General features: G+C 35.4%; 1 protein-coding gene across 2 annotated transcripts in view; it reads left to right on the top strand.

Moving 5' to 3' along the window:
- The window catches only part of clpb (ClpB family mitochondrial disaggregase), a 93,367-nt gene extending 74,888 nt beyond the window's left edge, over positions 1-18,479 (top strand). Inside the window, exons 9-16 of one of the 2 annotated variants that reach the window (XM_061925757.1) lie at positions 2,213-2,268; positions 3,394-3,438; positions 5,811-5,972; positions 6,051-6,207; positions 8,812-8,885; positions 8,967-9,086; positions 13,130-13,234; positions 18,257-18,479. In XM_061925757.1, the coding sequence (XP_061781741.1) occupies positions 2,213-2,268; positions 3,394-3,438; positions 5,811-5,972; positions 6,051-6,207; positions 8,812-8,885; positions 8,967-9,086; positions 13,130-13,234; positions 18,257-18,382 (845 nt within the window). In that variant the 3' untranslated portion in view covers positions 18,383-18,479. Of the gene's footprint in view, positions 1-2,212; positions 2,269-3,393; positions 3,439-5,810; positions 5,973-6,050; positions 6,208-8,811; positions 8,886-8,966; positions 9,087-13,129; positions 13,235-16,641; positions 17,189-18,256 lie in introns of those variants that run through there. The other variant, XM_061925756.1, reaches the window with a different exon arrangement.
- Positions 18,480-25,046: the final 6,567 nt, after the last annotated feature.

The raw sequence follows: 25,046 nt of genomic DNA, 5'->3' as shown, positions 1-25,046 counted from the left end.
ATCATGTGTTGCCTTCATTATAACACTTATATAAGACTTTTAAAATCAATTTGATAATAGGCTAATATAGACACTTTCGTCGTGTGTTGCCTTCATTATAACACTTATATAAGACTTAAAGTAATTTTGATACTTATTCTAATATAGACACTTTCATCATGTGTTGCCTTCATTATAACACGTATATAAGACTCTTAAAGTCAATTTGAAACTAGGCTAATATAGACACTTACATCATAACACTTATATAACACTTTAAAAGTCATTTTGCTAGTAGGCTAATATAGCTAATATAGACACTTGCATCATGTGTTGCCTTCATTATAACACTTATATAAGACTTTTAAAGTCATTTTGCTAGTAGGCTAATATAACTAATATAGACACTTACATCATGTGTTGCCTTCATTATAACACTTATATAAGACTTTTAAAATCAATTTGATAATAGGCTAATATAGACACTTTCGTCGTGTGTTGCCTTCATTATAACACTTATATAAGACTTTTAAAGTAATTTTGATACTTATTGTAATATAGACACTTTCATCATGAGTTGCCTTCATTATAACACGTATATAAGACTCTTAAAGTCAATTTGAAACTAGGCTAATATAGACACTTACATCATAACACTTATATAACACTTTAAAAGTCATTTTGCTAGTAGGCTAATATAGCTAATATAGACACTTGCATCATGTGTTGCCTTCATTATAACACTTATATAAGACTTTTAAAATCAATTTGATAATAGGCTAATATAGACACTTTTGTCGTGTGTTGCCTTCATTATAACACTTATATAAGACTTTTAAAGTAATTTTGATACTTATTGTAATATAGACACTTTCATCATGTGTTGCCTTCATTATAACACTTATATAAGACTTTTAAAGTCATTTTGCTAGTAGGCTAATATAACTAATATAGACACATCATGTGTTGCCTTCATTATAACACTTATATAAGACTTTTAAAATCAATTTGATAATAGGCTAATGTAGACACTTTTGTGGTGTGTTGCCTTCATTATAACACTTATATAAGACTTTTAAAGTAATTTTGATACTTATTCTAATATAGACACTTTCATCATGTGTTGCATTCATTATAACACGTATATAAGACTTTTAAAGTCATTTTGATACTAGGCTAATATAGACACTTACATCATGTGTTGCCTTCATTATAACACTTATATAAGACTTTTAAAGTCATTTTAATACTAGGCTAAAATAGACACATCATGTGTTGCCTTCATTATAACACTTATATAAGACTTTTAAAGTCATTTTGATAGTAGGCTAATATAGCTAATATAGACACTTACATCATGTGTTGCCTTCATTATAACACTTATATAAGGCTTTTAATTTTTTGTTTTGTACGTTTGGTCCAATATGAACTTTCAACATTTTGGGTTGCCGACCCCTGACTTAGGCTAACTGTAAGCATGCTATTGTTAGCATGTTAGCTTTTTTAGCTCATTTTGCTCTAGTTTTTTATTACCTGACGCTATATGCCCAGCGTGCTAACTGTTAGCATTTTAATTCATCTTTGACTCTTAAGCATTCACCCGAAATTTCGACCAAAATTGCATTTTAGTGGGAAAAAAAGTTAGGGCACCCCGAGTTTAAATCTTTCCCAAATGAGCAATTAATCAATCAGCTCTCAGTCAGGTTGGCGTTTATGTAAAAGCTCGTCAGGGGGACAAGTGCTTGCGTTGGGAGAAAAAGACAGCGTGTGACATTATGGGATGGAGCGGCTGCTAAGAAAGGCCAAGATGGTGAGCTGACAAGCCAAAAAGATAGATGAAGGCAGAGACTGTTCATATTCTCTCTCGCCCTCAGCGACAAACAGTGGCCGAGAGACATCAATATTAAACACGGCAACAAGACACACACACCCACACAAAGGGTTATACCCATCTGCATACCAAACACGAGACATCAATATCTAATATGAGCATTTATATGCTGAATATTTTCCAGACAATCATAAAGTGGGCTTCTAGAGATGATGGAGGTCGCTGTGAGATTAAGGCCAGCACTTAAAGACAAAGATCAGCTTTCTGTGTGCAACTACAACAACAACAATTTCTCAAATGTGCTTGGAAAAAAAAATCATGCATTGTTTTTTAAGAATAGACAATGAACTTGTTATATGCGTGCTGGTGAATGACAAAATAATCTGATGCTGTGTGTTACAGGGAAGACGGAGTTGGCCAAACAGGTGGCGCGCTACATGCACAAGGACATCAAAAAGGTAAAAAAAAAAGGTGAACACACACATACTGCACACACACGATCCAGAAAGTACTCAAAGTGCTTCACTTTTTCCACATTTTATGTTACAACCTTTCAAAATGGAATACATTCATTTTTTGTCCTGAAAGATGTCAGGTTCAAACACTGATGACATCTATTAAAACAGACGAGAAGCAAGGAATCATGCAGAGACAGAGTTACATTTTGCTCAATCGAGGAGAGACGTGTTTTGGGCTGGATTCTAGTTACAGATCCAAACTACGTTCTAAAAGTCCAGCCTCAGTGCTTCCTCTTATTTATTTGGGAGGTCCCTGGTTACGTCACTGAAGCTGTCGCTGAGGGAAGGGGGTAATCTCGACAGCTCCAGCTAGACACAATATATGATTATACAAAAATGCAAATGTGCTGACAGTCGTGATATCGCCTTGTCTCTGCTCTGTCTGCGTCACGGTACTCGATGTTCGGCCTCGGCAGTCAGCAGGCCGATTCTGGAAACAAACACTGATACGAGACTGGCTTGTATTCTTTTGGACTGCCAGCTTTGCGCAGACAAAGAAAAATAAAATTTCAGCACAATTGATAATAACTATAGCAGCGGCCCTTAAGCATAAGAGTTGTGTGATAATATATACATAATTATTCTAACACAATTCAACACATAATACCCCATAACGGCAATGTGAAAAGTTTTTTCAAACATTTTTATGTCCATGTACATTTTTTATTTTATTTCTTTAGTAAATTTGCTCAACTAAAAATCTAATATTTTTCACATTCAGTATGTCGAATTAAAAAAAAAAAAAAAAAAAAAGATTTTATTCTATTTTGGAACAAGGCTGTAACATACAAAATGTGGAAAAAGGGAAAGTCTGAATACTTTCCGGATGCACTACAGAAATGTAACCAAAATAATACAAACTTAGCTTGTATTTGAGGTGTAACAAATACATTTATTCCAATCAGAACATATTTACACTCCTGAGGGACAGAAATTGTCAGGTGAAACATTAGAATGTCGTGTAAAGGTCAATTTGGAATAATAGAACATATCCATGTTCATAGTTCTCCCAGTCAGTACATAAAGCAGCGTGCTCTGATTCTCTCAACCATTGTGTAATTCTAGGGATTCATCCGCATGGATATGTCCGAGTTCCAGGAAAAGCATGAGGTAAAATGCATTTTTAACTTCTATAATTTTAGCAAGTAAATGGTGTCTTTTTTGCTTTACCACAACACACATTGACATATATTTTTGCACACATTTTTAGTTCATTTTTTTGTTTGTTTTGCTGAAAAGAACACAAGACAGGGACAAACGTTTTCTAGTCTCTATTGTCATGTTTTCTTAGCCTTTTGATTTCAGTGTGACCCTCAACTCTGACAATTATCTCTTTTTTTTTTTTTTACTATTTTTAATTGAAAGTCAATTGATCACCACAAATTGGGAGTGAAGTATAATGCATACATAATATTGTTCTGGGCCTCTTTTACTCCAAGCTTTAGATTATTTTACTTAGATCCATTGGGAAATAACTAAATAAAAATCCACTTTATTATTATTAGAGATGTCCGATAATGGCTTTTATGCCGATATCAAATATTCCGATATTGTCCAACTCTTAATTACCGATTCTGATATCAACCGATACCGATATATACAGTCGTGGAATTAACACATTATTATGCCTAATTTTTTTGGGATGCCCCGCTGGATGTATTAAACAATCAGGCATGTGATTTTTTCCGTCTAAAGTCGGAATTCCGTCTTTTTTAATCTCGGGAAAAAAATAATAATTATCTGCCGTTTTTCCGTTTTTTTTTCCGACCCTAAATCAAGATTCGAGACGTAGTTTATATTACGCCGTAGTTGATTGGTCGATATGTTCCTTGTGACCAATCAGGACATCTGTTATGAATGATGACGTTAATAACGTCATCATTCATAATAGTTATTACCACCATTTTCCATATGTAAACGATGTCGGTTCTCGAGAGAAAGGACGCTTTAAGAGTAAAATAAATTGATAAACATGTCAAAAATAAGTTTCGATGGGACTGGATGGAAAGGGAAATCACTGATACTGTTGGGAAGAAGGAAGTTACGACTTTGTTCAGTGATTTTATTCGGAAAATCGATCGTCCCGGAGAGGTTTTGTGCACGTGGTGTCATGATAATATTGACTATGGATCACGAGGTTTCAAGGCTTTGGAAGTACATGCGAAACGCCAAAAACATATGAAACAACTTGAAGCAAGGTATGTTCTATTAATGATGTTTTCATGTCTTTAAACACTAAAATATTTTCTTCAAATGGTGCTGTCTTTGTTAATTTTACCATGTTAAATTGGTGAAAAACCAGGAGCTTCGGGGGGGCGTCGCCCCCCTTGTCCCCCCACCAGGTCACCTCCCTGGACCTTTCATTGTGGTCAAATCACATGCCTGAACAATGTAACAAGGTTTTCCAAAATTAATCAAATCAAGTTATGGAAAAAAATGCCAACATGGCACTGCCATATTTATTATTGAAGTCACAAAGTGCATTTTTTTTTTTTAACATGCCTCAAAACAGCAGCTTGGAATTTGGGACATGCTCTCCCTGAGAGAGCATGAGGAGGTTGAGGTGGGCGGGGTTGAGGTGTGGGGGGGAAGGGGGGTGTATATTGTAGCGTCCCGGAAGAGTTAGTGCTGCAAGGGGTTCTGGGTATTTGTTCTGTTGTGTTTATGTTGTGTTACGGTGCGGATGTTCTCCCGAAATGTGTTTGTCATTCTTGTTTGGTGTGGGTTCACAGTGTGGCGCATATTTGTAACAGTGTTAAAGTTGTTTATACGGCCACCCTCAGTGTGACCTGTATGGCTGTTGACCAAGTATGGCTTGCATTCACTTGTGTGTGTGAAAAGCCATAGATATTATGTGATTGGGCCGGCACGCAAAGGCAGTGCCTTTAAGGCACGCCCCCAATATTGTTGTCTGGGTGGAAATCGGCAGAAATTCAGGAGAATGGTTACCCCGGGAGATTGTCGGGAGGGGCACTAAAATTCGGGAGTCTCTCGGGAAAATCGGGAGGGTTGGCAAGTATGACTGGGAGACGCAACTGCTCTGTACTTCTCCCTACATCCGTGTACCACTCCGTACAGCGGCGTTTTAAAAAGTCATACATTTTACTTTTTGAAACCGATATTTCCGATATTACATTTTAAAGCATTTATCGGCCGATAAAATTGGACTGCCGATATTATCGGACATCTCTAATTATTATGTACTTTTTAATTAATATTAATTATTAATTTGGCTGTCATTAAAGTGTTTTTTTGTGATTTTTAACGGATTGTTCAGGACAATCCTGTCTCATGATACTGCTGCATGATAAAAAATAGACACAAAAGTGGCCATTACTGATCTCTCCTGCTACGTCGTCTTATCCTCTGGCAGACCATGTGTGTTATAATGCAGATCCAAGTTTATTTGTGGCGGGCAGCTTTAGTTAGCTTTTAAATGCCATGTTTTTGAAGGTTTCCTCGTCCCGTTTCTTTCCGCTCAGGTCGCAAAGTTCATTGGCTCGCCGCCTGGATACGTGGGACACGAGGAAGGAGGTCAGCTGACCAAGCTATTGAGGGCGTGTCCTAACGCCGTCGTCCTGTTTGATGAAGTGGACAAGGCTCACCCGGACGTCCTCACCATCATGCTGCAGCTCTTCGACGAGGCAGGTGCACGCCACGCCGAATTAGCTACAGTGCCACTCTTGAGTGACGGTCGTCGTTTCGCTGTTTCCGCCCCCCAGGGTCGTCTCACAGACGGCAAGGGAAAGACCATCGAGTGCAAAGACGCCATGTTCATCATGACGTCGAACGTGGCGAGTGAAGAGATTGCCCAGCACGGACTGCAGCTGCGGCAGGAAGCGGAGGAGGTCAGCCGCAGGAAGCTGGCAGAAAATCTTGGTGAGGGAGACGTGACGCACAAACATTACAAGATGACACACAGGGTGGCTCATCTGGACTCAAACTGATTTAGGCTTTTTGCATTTTTGTGACAGTGATACCTCGGTTGTAGGGCGTATGATTCCATTAGTCACCATTTGGCGTATGGCCAAACATTACCCACACACACACACACACAGTATGTAGAAATACCGTATTTTTCGGACTGTAAGGCACACTTCATTTTCTCAAAACTCGACAGTGCGCCTAATGTACAGAATACTTTTGGTTGTGCTTGCCGACCTCAAAGCTATTTTATTTGGTACATGGTGGAATGATAAGTGTGACCAGTAGATGGCAGTCACACATAAGAGATACGTCTAGACTGCAATGTGACTCAAGTAAACAACACCAAAATGTTATGTTCCATTGAAAATATAGAACATTACACACGGCGCTCAACAATCTATCAAAATGTTTTAGTACGACTCTGGTTATTTTGCAATATTATGCAAAATCAACTTTTCTTACCTTCTGGTACCTGCTGATCTGTATTTGGGATCTGCATAAGTCCTGAAAAATTAGCGCGTGTTTGCCTTTGTAGTCCGTGTAGACGATAAGCTTCTTCTTTTGGGACATTCATCCTCCGCTGTTACCATTTCTAATATAAAGTAGTGTAAAGTTCTTACTTATATCTGTCAGTAAACTCGCCATGAAAGCGCTAAAACATACCGGTGTAGTGAGTTTACATTATTCACCCAAGGAACTTTAGTTATTAGAGAGTTCCGGTCGGACGTTTTTTCACGGGACACATTTCCGGCCTTGTTATTGCACTAGTGAGCCACGGATGAGGAGGTGCTGCTCCGTTATTGATTGAAGTAAAGTCTGAATGTCATTAAAACAGTTAGCTCCATCTTTTGACACTTCTTCCACCCCCGTCCTTGCACGCTACACCGCTGAAACAAAGATGACGGAGAAAAGACTGTCGAAGGTGAGCCACGTAAATAAGACCGCCCACAAAACGGCGCATCCGGAAGCGACTGTCAGAAAGCGGCTTGAAGATGATCTGTAAAACATAATCAATGCAACATTTTGACCAAAGAACCACCATTACATGTTATGTAGACCACAAAAAATAATAATAATATGACTCCTTTAATGCGCCCTATAATCCTTTGCGCCTTATATATGAAAAAAGATCGGAAATAGACCATTCATCGGCAGTGCGCCTTATAATCCGGTGCACCCTATGGTCCGGAAAATACGGTACTTAATCTTTTCTCACTAAATGCATTTGCTTTTTCCATTTTAACATAAAAAAAGATACATGTACTTCATGCAATTACATATCTTTTAAACTTTAATATTATCAAATAATGCAACAAAATATCTCATCATAAATTCCAAAACATTTTTTTATTAAAGAAGTTATCCATCAAATTGTAGACTGTAAAAATGGTAAAATTCTGGCGATTGAGTTGCCAGTTTTTAGCGTAAAAAAAGTCATTTTTAAATTTACAGTAATACTCTACAAAAACCGTAGATTTTACTGTAAAAAAAAAAAAAAATTGCATGAATTTTACCCTAAAAACACTTAATACTTATTTACAGTAATACGCTGGAAACCCCCCCACAATTTTTACGGTAAAATTCGGCTGACTGAGGTGTTAGTTTTTTTCCGTAAAATCTCAAGATTTTTTAGTTGTTTTTTGACGACTCATGTAAAAAAAGATACAAAATTCAAATGCAATACATTTATATTCATAGATTATTCACAGGTGGACAGCTGCCATAACTGCGATACGGCTCTCAATGAAAACGACCCTTGACACACCTGCTCTAAAGTTAAAGTTAAAGTACCAATGATTGTCACACACACACACACACGAGGTGTGGTGAAACTTGTCCTTTGCATTTGACCCATCCCTTTGTTCACCCCCTGGGAGGTGAGGGGAGCAGTGAGCAGCAGCGGTGGCCGCGCCCGGGAATCATTTTTGGTGATTTAACTCCCAATTCCAACCCTTGATGCTGAGTGCCAAGCAGGGAGGTAATGGGTCCCATTTTTATAGTCTTTGGTATGACTCGGCCGGGGTTTGAACTCACAACCTACCGATCTCAGGACGGACACTCTAACCACTAGGCCACTGAGTAGGTTTATGATAACAATACCTGGAAGAAACAGTTTATTTTCCACCATGGTGGTGTAGGATTAGTATTTTAGAAGGGTCTCCACACTGTCCAGTTTGCTCTCAAACACGTAACCTCCTGGAGTTCCTGCATGTGTTTAAGAAGAAATAGGGAAACGTAATTGTGTCTCCCTCAAAGTGCTTCCCTTTAGAATTAATCTTACACACCAGTACAAAATTAAATGAATTTACATGATTTCCTATGGGGAAATTCAGGTTTTTGACCTTTTAGACTAACCAAAAGAAAGGTATTACTCTGATTACTTTACTAATATAAGTAAGGTCTTTGTTTATATGTGCTGTGATTGACTGGGGACTGATCCAAGGTGCACCATATTCCTTGCCCAAAGGCAACTGGGATAGGCTCCAGCACACTCAGAATGAATGGAAGTGTTTTTTAAGCGGTGTCTAACGTTAAATTGATGACTGTGTTCCTCAGAGGACGTACAGAAAGGAGACGACATCAGAATCTCCAGGAAGTTTAAGGATTCTGTCATCCGCCCGATCCTGAAGGTAACTTTTTTTTTAAGCCGCCCGTGTCCTAAACAAGTCCCCATGTCGTTCCTCAACTTTGGTTCTGGTGTTCCTGCACAGGCACATTTCAGGAGGGACGAGTTTCTGGGTCGGATCAACGAAATCGTCTACTTCCTGCCGTTCTGTCACTCGGAGCTGCTGCAGCTGGTCAGCAAGGAGCTCAGCTTCTGGGCGAAGAAGGTACGGGAACCACCTTAAACCGTCTCCGTGGTTAGTCTGGCACACTTGGCCGAGGTTGAACACAATCCGATCTGGGACCCACATTCCCATAGGCAATAAGGGGAGTAGAAATGATGGGTCCCAGGGTCAAGTTGTCACGCCCAGACAGGCTTCGGTAACGCCGTGTCAATCATAGGGCCCTCTTATTATTTTCACATTATTGTTGAAGCTCGGTCTGCTTTGGGTGTTTGTTTTTGCACAATAAGCCAAAGAAAAAGCAAAACATGTACACAGGAAGGCTTGAGAGGTGCCATGTCCTTATCTTTATGGAAATTAACTAGAAAGAGGAGAGTGGTGCGTCTGAGTGGGCGTGTCCTCATTGCACCCGCCGTCATAAGCCGTGATGTCCTCCAGTGGGACTTCCTACACACACACACACACACACACACACACACACACACACACACACACAGATCAATATAATGTGCCAGTGCCGCTCGCTGTAATGCGATTACAGTGTTTAACATGTGGAGTCTTCATCAATATTTAATTATTAATATTACCGCTGGTGACCCGACGGCCAACACGACCCTGCAGGCGACTGATGGCAGCCCACTTTTGCTTCTCTTTGTGCGTATTTGTGTGTACTTTTACGGACAATAATACTGAGTCATTGCATTAGCATGTGTCAAATCTATTTACACATGAATATATACTATTACACAATATATGCTTTTTAAAAATAATGCTTGTAAAATTACTTGAATGTTAGTTTTTGTCATATAATATTACAATATAATTGTAATATTATACAAGTAATAGTCATTTTATTTCAGACCAAGGGGGATCCATCTCACAGAAGAAAAAAACCCAAATAAAAGAAATACAAGCAGAAATTAAAAAAAGAAAAACACTCCACAATATTCAATATATTATAACTTGATTCTCATAAAATATGCACTTTTTTGTAATATTAAACTAAATTTTTCACATTAAAATACAACATTGTTCTAGTAATATTTTAACATTATTATATTTAATTTTGATCAAAAATATAATTAATATTTTACAATGGTAAAATTGCTATTTTTTCTCGTTAAATACAAGGTATTAATAGTATTAATTACTACTTTTTTCCCTCATAATGTTAATGTTCAATTATGGTCAAATTCCAGTTTTGACATTCATGCATGTATTCTATTTAAAGCCAATAAATACATAAAAATTATTAGTATGCAATAATTACTTTTTAGTGATTATTTTCAAATGACTTGAATGTGAGCTTTTCTCGTATATTACATTGTGATTGTAATATAACTTGCTTCTCCTGAAATAAGCATTGTTTTCTAATATAATAAACCTCATTTGTCAAATAAAAATACAACATTGACCTAGTAATATTTACATTTTTTTCTTGTAAATCCTTTTTATTGTTTCACTCTTATTATATTTTATTTCAATTAAAGAAATATTCTTTCTTGCAAAATTACAACTAAATGCTACTACTAATGCCTCGTTTTACTTTGTAATTTACAAGAAAAAATGTTGCAATTTTATAATAATTCCAGTGTTAATTACTATTTTCTCTCAATAATCTGGTAAAATTACAGTTGTGACATTAGCATGTACTAAATGTATTTACACCCGATAAATACATTAAATAATTATGATACAATTTGTACTTTTTTCATGTTTGTAAAATGACTTGAATATTATATTTTCTAATATTACATTATGATTGTAATATTATAATTTGATCGTCCTAATAAGCACATTTTGTAATAAATTAAAATTTGTCACATAACAATAAAACATTGTTTAAGTAATATTTTGATTGTTTATCTTGTAAATTATTTTAACTGTTTTACTGTTAATATTACATTTTATTTTGGGTAAACATGTATATTTTTTTGCAAAATTACAGCTTATTGCTATTCATAATTAATTTTCATATAATTAATATTTTATTCTGGTAAAATTGCACTTGTTCAAAATGTAGTTCTAGTATTACTACTTTTTTTCTCATAATATTCATGTAAAATGTCAGCTTTGACATGTGCATATTACAACCAATATACAGCCGATAAATAAATGAAATTATTATGCAGTATATACTTTTTTTAAATGATGCTCGTAATATGACTTGGAAATTAGCTTTCTAAAAGACGTTATGATTGCAATATTATAATTTGATTCTCCTGAAATAAGCATTTTTTCCTAATATCAAACTTAATTTCTCACAGAAAAGTTTGATGGCAAAACAAGTAATAGTTTGACATTTTTCTCTAATTATATTTTATTCTGTTTTCTTCTTGTAAAATTACAACTACTGCTAATTACGTTCTCAAACAATTAAGATTTTACTTTTAGATTACAACTTTTTTTCTTAGAAAATGCAACATAATTCTAGTATTTATTCCAACTTTTTTCCTCATAATATTCATGTTCAATTCTGGTAAAATGACAACGTTGACATTAGCATGCATTAAATCAACTTACACCGCAATAAATACATCATTATTAATTATACTGTATAAACCTTTCTCAAACAATGCCTATAAAATCACTTCAATGTTAGCTTGTTATGATTGTAATATTACAACTTAACATATGTCTATTACTTTTTGCAGTATCAAACTTCACTTTTCACATAGAAGTACATTTGTCTTGTGAAATAGACTTATTCTAATAAATGTACTGCTTTTTTTTCTCTTAGTGTTTCTTCTCTTTTTTTAACTACTTTTAATTAAAATATGTTTTTACGATTGTGATATTATAACCTAACCTATATCTATTACTTTCTGCAATATCAAACTTCACTTTTCACATAGAACGTTTTTCTTGTGAATTTGACTTATTCTGATAAATGTACTGCTTTTTTTCTCTTAGTGTTTTTTTTTAACAAATTTTATTTAAAATATGTTTTCAGGATTGTAATATTATAACCTAACCTATATCCTTTACTTTTTGCAATATCGAACTTCACTTTTCACATAGAAGTACAACATGTTTCTTGTGTATTTGACTTATTCTGATAAATGTACTGCTTTTTTTCTCGTAGTGTTTTTTTTTAACACATTTTATTTAAAATATGTTTTCATGATTGTAATATTATAACCTAACCTATATCCTTTACTTTTTGCAATATCAAACTTCACTTTTCACATAGAAGTACAACATTTTTCTTGTGTATTTGACTTATTCTGATAAATGTACTGCTTTTTTTCTCAGTGTTTTTTAAACAAATTTTATTTAAAAAATGTTTGTAATATTAGAACTTAACCTATATCAAACTTCACTATTCACATAGAAGTACAACATTTTTCTTCTGAAAATTGACTTATTCTGATAAATGTACTGCTTTTTTCTATATTTAGTTTAAGTAGTTTTAATTAGTATATAATAGTATATAACTTAACCTATATGTATTACTTTTTGTAATATTAAACTTCACTTTTCACATATATAAGTACAACATTTGTAAAATTGACTAGATTTGATAAATTTACATAGTATATTTGCTGTTGTTTTTTTCTATTATATCTTTTTTTAAATAAAAGATACAAAATACAACTTAATGCTACTACAAATGTTCCTCAATTAATATTTTACAATTATTTTTATTAAATACAAGTGATTCTAGTATCAATCACCACTTTTTTTCCTCATCCATCCATCCATCCATTTCCTACCGCTTGTCCCTTTCGAGGTCGCGGGGGGTGCTGGAGCCTATCTCAGCCCATATTTATAAGAAATTGTGGTAAAAATGTGCAAATAGAAGTATTTATGACGTGGGGTTGGCTAGTAAATGAGTGTTTACATGCACGGCCTCTCATTGAGCAGAATGTTATTAACATGCGGCGCTAAATGAGTCTAACTGATCATTACTATTGATTAGTGTTTGATAAAAACGCATTAGGGAAGTGTCGATTAGAGCCTGTAAAAATGCTGCTGGACATTTCCTCTCTCGTCACACTGTATGTGTAATGTGGATTCACTTTGCTTATTTATTTTTACAGTGACTGACCTCTTGTTTTCTTTGTGTGTGTGTGTACTGTGATCAGGCCAAGCAGCGCCATGACATCACTCTCCAGTGGGATCGCACGGTTCTGGACTTGCTGGCGGGCGGATACAACTTGCATTACGGAGCACGCTCTATCAAACATGAGGTGCGCACAACGTTAATATCAGAGTGAACCAAATTCCACAACTGCTAAATGTTTCAAAAGCATAAAATAGCGCCACCTAACAGGCGGCGCTATATCTATTTGTGTGCAGGCCGCCACAAACAAATAGATGAGCATTTGCCATACATTCATTTTATTTTAATAGCGAGAAGATCAAACTGGGGCTGTCCTAATCTGATTTATTGGTCCAAAATTAGCAATACAAACTAAAGTATCTAAATCAGAGCTGGGCAAATATTTTGACTCAGGGGCCACATTGAAAGGAAAAAATGTGTCTGGGGGGGCCAATGTGTATGTGTGTATAAATGATATATACACATTTAGCTGTAAAAATCTGCTGTACAGGATGTGTGTTTGGGTCCCTTTTTTTCAGGAACACTAATACCAAAAGTCACAAAAATTCGGATAGAATTCTAAAAGCTAGGGATGTCCGATAATATCGGACTGCCGATATTATCGGCCGATAAATGCTTTAAAATGTAATATCGGAAATTATCGGTATCGGTTTCAAAATGACTTCTTAAAACGCCGCTGTGTACACGGACGTAGGGAGAAGTACAGAGCGCCAATAAACCTTAAAGGCTCTGCCTTTGCGTGCCGGCCAAGTCACATAATATCTACGGCTTTTCACACACACAAGTGAATGCAATGCATATTTGGTCAACAGCCATACAGGTCACACTGAGGGTGGCCGTATAAACAACTTTAACACTGTTACAAATATGCGCCACACTGTGAACCCACACCAAACAAGAATGACAAACATATTTCGGGAGAACATCAGCACCGTAACACAACATAAACACAACAGAACAAATACCCAGAAACCTTTGCAGCACTAACTCTTCCGGGATGCTACAATATACACCCCCAGCTACACCCCCGCCCACCTCAACCTCCTCATACTCTCTAAGGGAGAGCATGTCCCAAATTCCAAGCTGCTGTTTTGAGGCATGTTAAAAAAAATAATGCACTTTGTGACTTCAATAATAAATATGGCAGTGCCATGTTGGCATTTTTTTCCATAACTTGAGTTGATTTATTTTGGAAAACCTTGTTACATTGTTTAATGCATCCAGCAGGGCATCCCAACAAAATTAGGCATAATAATGTGTTAATTACACAACTGTATATATCGGTATCGGAATCAGTAATTAAGAGTTGGACAATATCAGATATCGGCATAAAAGCCATTATCGGACATCTCTACTAATAGCGTTATGACAGACCAACTCAAAAAAAACGAAATGGAATTTTACAGTTTTTTTACTGAACGGGACACCCAAAATGTACATTAAAAAAAGAAAGTGGGATTTACAATATTAACTGCGAACAATAAAACACTGAATATTAACAAATTATGAACATCGCTCCTCTTTTACTTCTCAGACCAGCTCCTCCGTAGTTGTGTAATTTTTACAATCAAGCAAAACACAACAAAAAAAATGTAACAAACAGCAAAATATGAATGCAAAGTGTAATAAACACCTACAATATGATATATTACCACTTTTATGCAGCAATTTGTGGTAAAAATCTGCTTTCACATCTGTTCCTGACACACGCGCTTTGGGCTGGCTGCTCTGAAAACAAACCCCGCCCACTCTGCTTTGCTTCTGCTCTGAGCTGCTGTGACATAGATTACCGTAATAACTCCTAGAACACTCAAAAATGCAGATTTCAACCATTGAAATACTTTCTATAGTTGAAGACTTATGGTCATTTAAAAAGAGCACTGCACATCATAATGGCGGTTACAGTTTGGATGTTAAAGGTCTAAAAAAAAATGATGTAGAACGTACGGTGGGCCGGATTGAAAATCGTAATAATAATAATAATTTTGCCCAGGTCTGGTCTAAATATTAGGGTTGCCAAAAAAAATCGATTCACATCCAAATCGCAATTCCTATTTATTCCGATTTAAAAATCCGTTCATATTTTCTAAAATCTTTTTTTTTTTTTGTATAAATTTTTACAAAGGCAAGAATGGGAATATCATACAAAACTGCCAGTTAACATCTAAACGTCCTCCAATAAGCACACAAAGTTGGTATTTTCTTCTATTTTAGTCAAGTCATTTCCAAAAGGTAAACATTGTAGGCAATAGGCTATTAAATGATAAATAAATAAATAATCTATTAAGAGTTTGCAGCTACACAACAGCTAAGCACACAAGCTATACATAAATAACATGTGTATTTTATTTGTCAATATAAACAAGTGTCAGGTAATTATAGTTGCATATTACTTCCAGATATAGTCTCCTGGGCAGAAGCGTATAAAAAAGTATTCAGTAACAAACGTGTCCACATGGTTAAAATTCCTGCGTCGTGAGCTTAACTTACTGAACTATTGGGGCCGAGTCCATTTCAGATGGTTTGATTCGGGTAGTTTTTCATACCTACAATTGTTCATTGTTTGACTGCCATATTTGTGAACTTTAGAGCACACCGCTATAAGCAACAAGCATGAAATTTTACAATAAAAAAATATGTTTCTATATATAAGACGCAGATATTTACGTTGTGTAATGAGTTATTTACCCAGAAAGATTTTGTAAATGTTTATTTACATACCTTGTTCCCAAACGGTGCCTGTGACACAGGCAGTAAAACGGCTGATCAAACAAAACAGAAGTCATCGTCATGGACCCACTAGCTGAACAGACTCAATAACTCCACGGTGACGTTTTGTTGAATACATGAAACTGAAACAATACAAAAAGAATTGCATTGTAAGTTCATAATACTAACACAAATACTCGTAAACCTGTTAGCATTTTAGCTAATGCTAGCTTCATTACATGACGATAGCACGTACAAATATGCATGAAAACACTCCTACAGACATGGAACGGTTTAGTAAGTATGGATTATTTAGTTGCAAAACTTACAAACGTTGCTTTGGAGTGACGAATGAAGAATCCAGACGAGTAGAAACGCTATGGACGATTAGGAGGAGGAGCGGCACTTGTACTTCCGGTTCAAGGCTTTAACGGCAGGAAACACTGTAGACGTTCTTCCAGCAGCACCTGCAGTGAGCAAATTTTTCCAAAACAATAACACACCATTCAGGGTGTACCCCGCCTTCCGCCCGAATGCAGCTGAGATAGGCTCCAGCACCCCCCGCGACACCAAAAGGGACAAGCAGTAGAAAATGAATGGATGGATGCATGTGTTTTATGACAACTATTTGCATTATGGCCGTCAGCGAAGAAAAATCCACAAATTAGCCGCACTGCTTTAAAAGCCGCAGGGTTCAAAGCGTAGGGGAAAAAATACGGTAATGACACTTAGTCAAACCTTTTCTAACAGTTCACGTGTGACTCCTGCAGATATCGTATTGGCTCAAAATTGGTATCGGCCAATACTTCCCCGTTTTGTCTCCAGGTTGAGCGGCGAGTGGTGAACCAGTTGGCCGCCGCCTACGAGCAGGAGCTGCTGCCCAAAGGCTGCACCCTGCGTCTCTCCGTCCAGTCCGAGGGCCAGGAGGAGCGCGGCGCGCCCAGTCTGCGCCTGGAGGTGGTCGGGGAGGACAGCTCGTCCAGAATGCTGGACATCCGCCCCCCGCTCAGCCCCGAACACTAAACACTGCCAAGTGTCTTGCAGTAGCAACACAACTACAACACGTTGAAATTAGAGATGTCCGATAAATGATTTAAAATGTAATATCTGATATCGGTATCGTTTTTTATTTATTTTTTATTTTTTATTAAATCAACATAAAAAACACAAGATACACTTACAATTAGTGCACCAACCCAAAAAACCTCCCTCCCCCATTTACACTCATTCACACAAAAGTAGAGATGTCCGATAATATCGGCCGATAAATGCTTTAAAATGTAATGTCGGAAATTATCGGTATCGTTTTTTTATTATCAGTATCGGATTTTTTTTTTATTTTATTTTATTTATTTTTTTTTATTAAATTAAATCAACATAAAAAACACAAGATACACTTACAATTAGTGCACCAACCCAAAACACCTCCCTCCCCCATTTACACTCATTCACACAAAAGGCTTGTTTCTTTCTGTTATTAATATTCTGGTTCCTACATTATATATCAATATATATCAATACAGTCTGCAAGGGATACAGTCCGTAAGCACACATGATTGTGCGTGCTGCTGGTCCACTAATAGTACTAACCTTTAACAGTTAATTTGACTCATTTTCATTAATTACTAGTTTCTATGTAACCGTTTTTATATTGTTTTACTTTCTTCTTTATTCAAGAAAATGTTTTTAATTTATTTATCTTATTTTATTTTTTTTTATTTTTTAAAAAGGACCTTATCTTGTAACTGTTTTTATATTGTTTTACTTTCTTCTTTATTCAAGAAAATGTTTTTAATTTATTTATCTTATTTTATTTTATAATTTTTTTTAAAAAGGACCTTATCTTCACCATACCTGGTTGTCCAAATTAGGCATAATAATGTGTTAATTCCACGACTGTATATATCGGTATCGGTTGATATCGGTATCGGTAATTAAGAGTTGGACAATATCGGGATATCGGCAAAAAAGCCATTATCGGACATCCTTAGTTGAAATGTTTTGGTGCTGCGGTGAAAGATGATATTTCTAGTTTGTGTTCACTTCTCTGCACATTTAGGACCAGCAAGCATAAACATTACAACCATGCACATGTGAATTATGGCGTTGTAGATTATGCATGCTAATTGTGACGAGTTGTTGACGTTTTAGCGCTCCAAAGACAAAAATATTCCCATTAAAGGATCATAAATGTTTGAAGAAGCAATTTGTGCACAAACCTCCGCTGTGTAAATAAAGTTGTCGCCACAAAAAAAAGCTAATTCTTCTTGTTTTTGTTCTGTTGCTGTCACGCTGACTGACACTGCTGATGGATGTTCGTGTGTGTGTGTGTGTGTGTGTGTGTGTGTGTCCCTGGGTGGGAGTCGTACTACAATAACGCTTGTCCACCTTGTGAGACGACATGACAGGAGAATCGCTGTGGAATTCTGTTGTCTTGCAGGGAATGCAGAGAACGTCCTGCAGGAAGGTTTTTCTCCATGGGAAGAATGAGCTTGCTTTCACTGCTCGGACCTCCCAACAACACAACTTTCATTTACTATTCATCAACTTTTTATTTACTTCTTAGCTTGGACTCTTCGTCTTATTGTCGGAATAACTGACAGGCCGCAAAAGATCTCCATGGTGGATTTTGGACACCCAATAAAATATACGCACTAACTTTATGGTTGTACAGTATTTGTTTTTATTACGCTTGTAAAATGACTTAACTCTTAGCATTTTCATGTAAAAGACTTTTTTGTTTTCCGATTCACTACTTCTGTTTTTCCTAATATCTGATTTTATTGCAGATTTCTAACAATGCTAACACTACTGTAATTACGTTTAATTCTGGTAAACATAACATAATTCTAGCATGAATTACGACTTTTTTCTCATTTAAATTTTACTCTTAAACTTGTCTTGTAAAACACAATGCAATTCCCCCTCATATTTATATTTATTCTGGTGAAAACAAAGTTTTTTTGCCAGTTAATAAAAAAAAATCCTACCTTTTTTTTTTTTTTTTTAGTAAAATGACAACTTAATCCAGACTGATGTTTTTTCTCACAATATTTAGATAATTTTCTAGTTAAATTACATAAACTTTACTATTTGCTTTTTTACTGTTACTTTTTTACTGTCATAATATTTTTTTTACTTACATTTTTTTTTCTGCAAAATTATAACTTAAAATGTGTTTTTTCTCACAATATTTAAATTAATTCTGGTTGAATTACATAAACTTAACTATTTGCCTTTTTACTGTCATACTATTTTTTTACTTACTCTTTTTCTGCAAAATTATAAAATAAAGCTACTATTAACTGAATTTTTTTTCCCTCATATATAAATATTCACGTAAAGTACAACATAATACTAGCATGAACTATTTTTTTCCAAATATTTAACTTTTGTCTTCTAAAATACAATATAATTCTATAGTAAAAATGTTTCTCTCGTAAGATATTTATATTTATTTTAGTGAAAATAGCTTGTTTTTCTGAAACTACAGATTTTTGGGGGATTTTGTCAAATATGATTTAATTCTTATATTAATACTTTTTTTCTTGTAATATGACTTGTAAAGATGACAACTTAAACCATCTAGAAAAAATTATTTTTTTCTCATTATTTGGATTCATTATTGTCAAATTATAGCTTTTTTCTAGTACAATAAAATGTTCTGTTTATCACTACTTTTTTTTGTTTTAATTTTGGTAACATTTATACTTCACCTACATAAAAAAAGAAATCTCAAAATTACAACTTAATTGTATATATATTTTTTTCTTCCTAATATTCATGTCCTATTCTGGTAAATCGAGATATTTTTTTCTTATATCTTACAATGTAACACGAGCAATATTTACAATTTTCTTCCTTATAACATTCAAATTTAATTCTATTACTTTTTCTTGTAATATTACTATTACTCAGAATTCAGCCAGCTTGTTGCCAGCGCTGTATGAATTCTGCCGGTTGACAGACAGTTGCGATAACCAATCAGATGACGAGTTGTTGACAGTAGCCCATCAAGGTAGCCTTACGTTAAATATGACTGATTGGATTTTCACTTGTCACTCCCAAGTGAGTATCCAATCACAAGTTGGATACTCACTTGGGAGTGACAAGTGAAAATCCATACAGAAACACATTTACTGCGCATTGAAGCGCCTCAACAGTGTACAAAACAGGCTATATTTCGGCACATTTAAAAATCAATAAACCTGCATCAGTAATTAAAACATATATCTTACTGTCAAAAATAAAATTGCATAAAACACATTAAATGTGAAAAAATAAAGAAATCAAATATTTGAACTCACGTTTTGCTATATACTGATGATTTCTCTGCTGGCCGGTATGGGCTCGGTGGCCGAGGCCATACCCGGCCAGCAGAGAAATCATCAGTCCTCACTTTCAAATATTTAATTTCTTTATTTTTTCACCTTTAATATGTTTTTTGCAATTTTATTTTTGACAGTAAGATATATACATTCTGGAAATTCAAACTTGAATTCCTGGTTTTCCAAAGCCCTATTTCCACCCTTTTTTCTGGCGACTACTCCTTCCACATTTTTCAACGCAGTTCAACCATTCCACCGTCAAAACATTTCTCTTAATCAGGACAAAAAAACTGTAAAAATTCCCAGTTTTCCCGAAATTCCAGGAAATCCGTAATATCCGTAAATGTTACTACTTCAACATTTCTAGACCGCTTTCAAAAATTTCAAACACCAACCATTTTACCTCATTCAGACCATTCAATTGTTTTACCATTTTCAAAAAATGTCCTGCTTTTCCCGAAATTACCAATTTTTTTCTGAAATTCCCATTGAAATCAATGGGACATTCTTCAAAGTTACACAACTTCCACATTTTTCATATGATTCAAACGGTTACGACCTCAAAATATTCAGCCTGTTTGGGAATGGTGTGCTCTACTTCAACAATTATCAAAAAAATTCCCGGATTTCCCATAATTATTATTATTTTTTGCATATTTCCCATTAAAAAAAAATTGGCCATTTTTCAAACTTACATAATTCCCACATTCTTCCAACCCATTCAAACCATTCCACCCTTAACACATTCCATCATTCTGGAAATTCAGACTACTTTTTTCCAAGTTCAAAAAAAATTCCAGGATTTTCCAGAATTCCTGGTTTTCCAAAGCCCTATTTTCACCCTTTTTATGGCGACTACTCGTTCCACATTTTTCAACGCATTTCATCCGTTCTACCGTCAAAACATTCCTCTTAATCAGGACAAAAAATTAAGTTCTTTTTTTAACTGTAAAAATTCCCGGTTTTCCCGAAATTTTAGGAAATCCGTAATATCCGTAAATGTTACTACTTCAACATTTCTAGACCGATTTCAAAAATTTCAACACCAACCATTTTAACTCATTCAGACCATTCTCGTTTTTTTTACCATTTTCAAAAAATGTCCTGCTTTTCCCGAAATTACCAATTTTTTTCTGAAATTCCCATTGAAATCAATGGGACATTCTTCAAAGCTACACAACTTCCACATTTTTCATCTGATTCAAACGGTTACGACCTCAAAATATTCAGCCTGTTTGGGAATGGTGTGCTCTACTTCAACAATTATCAAAAAAATTCCCGGATTTCCCATAATTATTGTTATTTTTTGCATATTTCCCATTCAAAAAAAATTGGCCATTTTTCAAACTTACATAATTCCCACATTCTTCCAACCCATTCAAACCATTCCACCTTCAACACATTCCATCATTCTGAAAATTCAGACTACTTTTTTTCCAAGTTAAAAAAAATTCCAGGATTTTCCAGAATTCGTGGTTTTCCAAAGCCCTATTTCCACCCTTTTTTCTGGCGACTTCTCGTGCCACATTTTTCAACGCATTTCATCCGTTCTACCGTCAAAACATTCCTCTTAATCAGGAAAAAAAATGAAGTTCTTTTTTGAACTGTAAAAATTCCCGGTTTTCCAGAAATTCCAGGAAATCCGTAATATCCGTAAATGTTACTACTTCAACATTTCTAGACCGATTTCAAAAATTTCAACACCAACCATTTTAACTCATTCAGACCATTCTCGTTTTTTACCATTTTCAAAAAATGTCCCGCTTTTCCCGAATTTCCCAATTTTTTTCTGAAATTCCCATTGAAATCAATGGGACATTCTTCCAAGTTATACAACTTCCACATTTTTCATCTGATTCAAACTGTTACAACTTCAAAATATTCAGCCTGTTGGGAATGGTGTGCTCTACTTCAACAATTATCAAAAAAATTCCCGGATTTCCCATAATTATTATTATTTTTTGCATATTTCCCATTCCAAACAAATTGGCCATTTTTCAAACTTACACAATTCCCACATTCTTCAACCCATTCAAACCATTCTACCTTCAACACATTCCACCATTTTGGAAATTCAAACTTCTTTTTTTCCAAGTTCAAAAAAATTCCAGGATTTTCCAGAATTCCTGGTTTTCCAAAGCCCTATTCCCGCCCTTTTTTCTGGCGACTACTCCTTCCACATTTTTGAACGTATTTCAACCGTTCTACCATCAAAACATTCCTCTCAATCAGGACAAAAACGAAGTTTTTTTTAAACTGGAAAAATTCCCGGTTTTCCCGAAATTCCAGGAAATCCGTAATACCATTCTCAATTCAACATATTACTACTTCAACATTTCTCGACCGATTTCAAAAATTTCAAACACCAACAATTTTACCTCATTCAGACCATTCAAGTTTTTTTTTTACAATTTTCAAAAAATGTCCCGCTTTTCCCGAAATTCCCAATTTTTTTCTGAAATTCCCATTGAAATCAATGGGACATTCTTCAAAGTTTCACAACTTCCACATTTTTCATCTGATTCAAACTGTTACAACTTCAAAATATTCAGCCTGTTTGGGAATTGTGTGCTCTACTTCAATAATTATCAAAAAAATTCCCTGTTTTCCCATAATTATTATTATTTTTTGCATATTTCCCATTCCAAAACAATTGGCCATTTTTCAAACTTACACAATTCCCACATTCTTCAACCCATTCAAACCATTCCACCTTCAACACATTCCACCATTCTGGAAATTCAAACTTCTTTTTTTCCAAGTTCAAAAAAATTCCAGGATTTTCCAGAATTCCTGGTTTTCCAAAGCCCTATTCCCGCCCTTTTTTCTGGCGACTACTCCTTCCACATTTTTCAACGTATATCAACCGTTCTACCGTCAAAACATTCCTCTCAATCAGGACAAAAACAAAGTTTTTTTTTAAACTGGAAAAATTCCCGGTTTTCCCGAAATTCCAGGAAATCCGTAATACCATTCTCAATGCAACATGGTACTACTTCAACATTTCTCGACCGATTTCACACTTATAGTCTTTGGTATGACTCGGCCGGGGTTTGAACTCACGACCTACTGATCTCAGAGCGGACACTCTAACCACAAGGCCACTGAGCATGTATTTGTATATATATATATGTATATGTATATAGTAGGGGTGTAACGGTACGTGTATTTGTATAGAACAGTTTCGGTACGGGGGTTTCGGTTCGGTTCGGAGGTGTACCAAACGAGTTTCCACACAAACATATTAAGTAGCCTCTGCTTCCTTCTGCCTCTGTCTCTGTCAGTACTCTACACAGCACCCAGCATTGTCCCACCCACACAACCATCTGATTGGTTACAAACAGAGCGGTAACAGCCAATCAGCAGTGCGTATTCAGAGCGCATGTATGCGCAGAGGACGCTTAAACAGTGCGCAATTGCACAGGTGCGCACCTTAGAGGGAGCAAATTTTCAAACACCAACCATTTTACCTCATTCAGACCATTCAAGTTTTTTTTTACAATTTTCAAAAAATGTCCCGCTTTTCCCGAATTTCCCAATTTTTTTCTGAAATTCCCATTGAAATCAATGGGACATTCTTCAAAGTTACACAACTTCCACATTTTTCATCTGATTCAAACTGTTACAACTTCAAAATATTCAGCCTGTTGGGAATTGTGTGCTCTACTTCAACAATTATCAAAAAAATTCCCGGATTTCCCATAATTATTATTATTTTTTGCATATTTCCCATTCCCAAAAAATTGGCCATTTTTCAAACTTACACAATTCCCACATTCTTCAACCCATTCAAACCATTCCACCTTCAACACATTCCACCATTCTGGAAATTCAAACTTCTTTTTTTCCAAGTTCAAAAAAATTCCAGGATTTTCCAGAATTCCTGGTTTTCCAAAGCCCTATTCCCGCCCTTTTTTCTGGCGACTACTCCTTCCACATTTTTCAACGTATTTCAACCGTTCTACCGTCAAAACATTCCTCTCAATCAGTTTTTTTTAAACTGGAAAAATTCTCGGTTTTCCCGAAATTCCAGGAAATCCGTAATACCATTCTCAATTCAACATGTTACTACTTCAACATTTCTCGACCGATTTCAAAAATTTCAAACACCAACCATTTTACCTCATTCAGACCATTCAAGTTTTTTTTACAATTTTCAAAAAATGTCCCGCTTTTCCCGAAATTCCCAATTTTTTTCTGAAATTCCCATTGAAATCAATGGGACATTCTTCAAAGTTACACAACTTCCACATTTTTCATCTGATTGATACCGTTACAACTTCAAAATATTCAGCCTGTTTGGGAAATGTGTGCTCTACTTCAACAATTCTCAAAAGAATTCCCCAGATTTACCATAATTATTATTATTTTTTGCATATTTCCCATTAAAAAAAAATTGGCCATTTTTCAAACTTACACAATTCCCACATTCTTCAACCCATTCAAACCATTCCACCATTCTGGAAATTCAAACTTCTCTTTTTCCAAGTTCAAAAATATTCCAGGATTTTCCGGAATTCCTGCTTTTCCAAAGCCCTATTTCCACCCTTTTTTCTGGCGACTACTCCTTCCACATTTTTCAACGCATTTCAACCGTTCTACCGTCAAAACATTTCTCTTAATCAGGACAAAAAAACACCTTTTTTTTTTAACTGTAAAAATTCCCGGTTTTTCCGCAATTCCAGGAAATCCGTAATATTCGTAAATGTTACTACTTCAACATTTCTAGACCGATTTCAAAAATTTCAACACCAACCATTTAGACCATTCTCGATTTTTACCATTTTCAAAAAATGTCCCGCTTTTCCCAATTTTTTTCTGAAATTCCCATTGAAATCAATGGGACATTCTTCAAAGTTACACAACTTCCACATTTTTCATCTGATTCAAACTGTTACAACC

Source organism: Nerophis lumbriciformis, linkage group LG30 (assembly GCF_033978685.3).
Source record: "Nerophis lumbriciformis linkage group LG30, RoL_Nlum_v2.1, whole genome shotgun sequence".
NCBI classification, from domain to species: Eukaryota; Metazoa; Chordata; class Actinopteri; order Syngnathiformes; family Syngnathidae; genus Nerophis; species Nerophis lumbriciformis.
The sequence above is the reverse complement of the archived record's forward strand: the minus strand, read 5'-3'. Positions and strand labels throughout refer to the sequence as shown.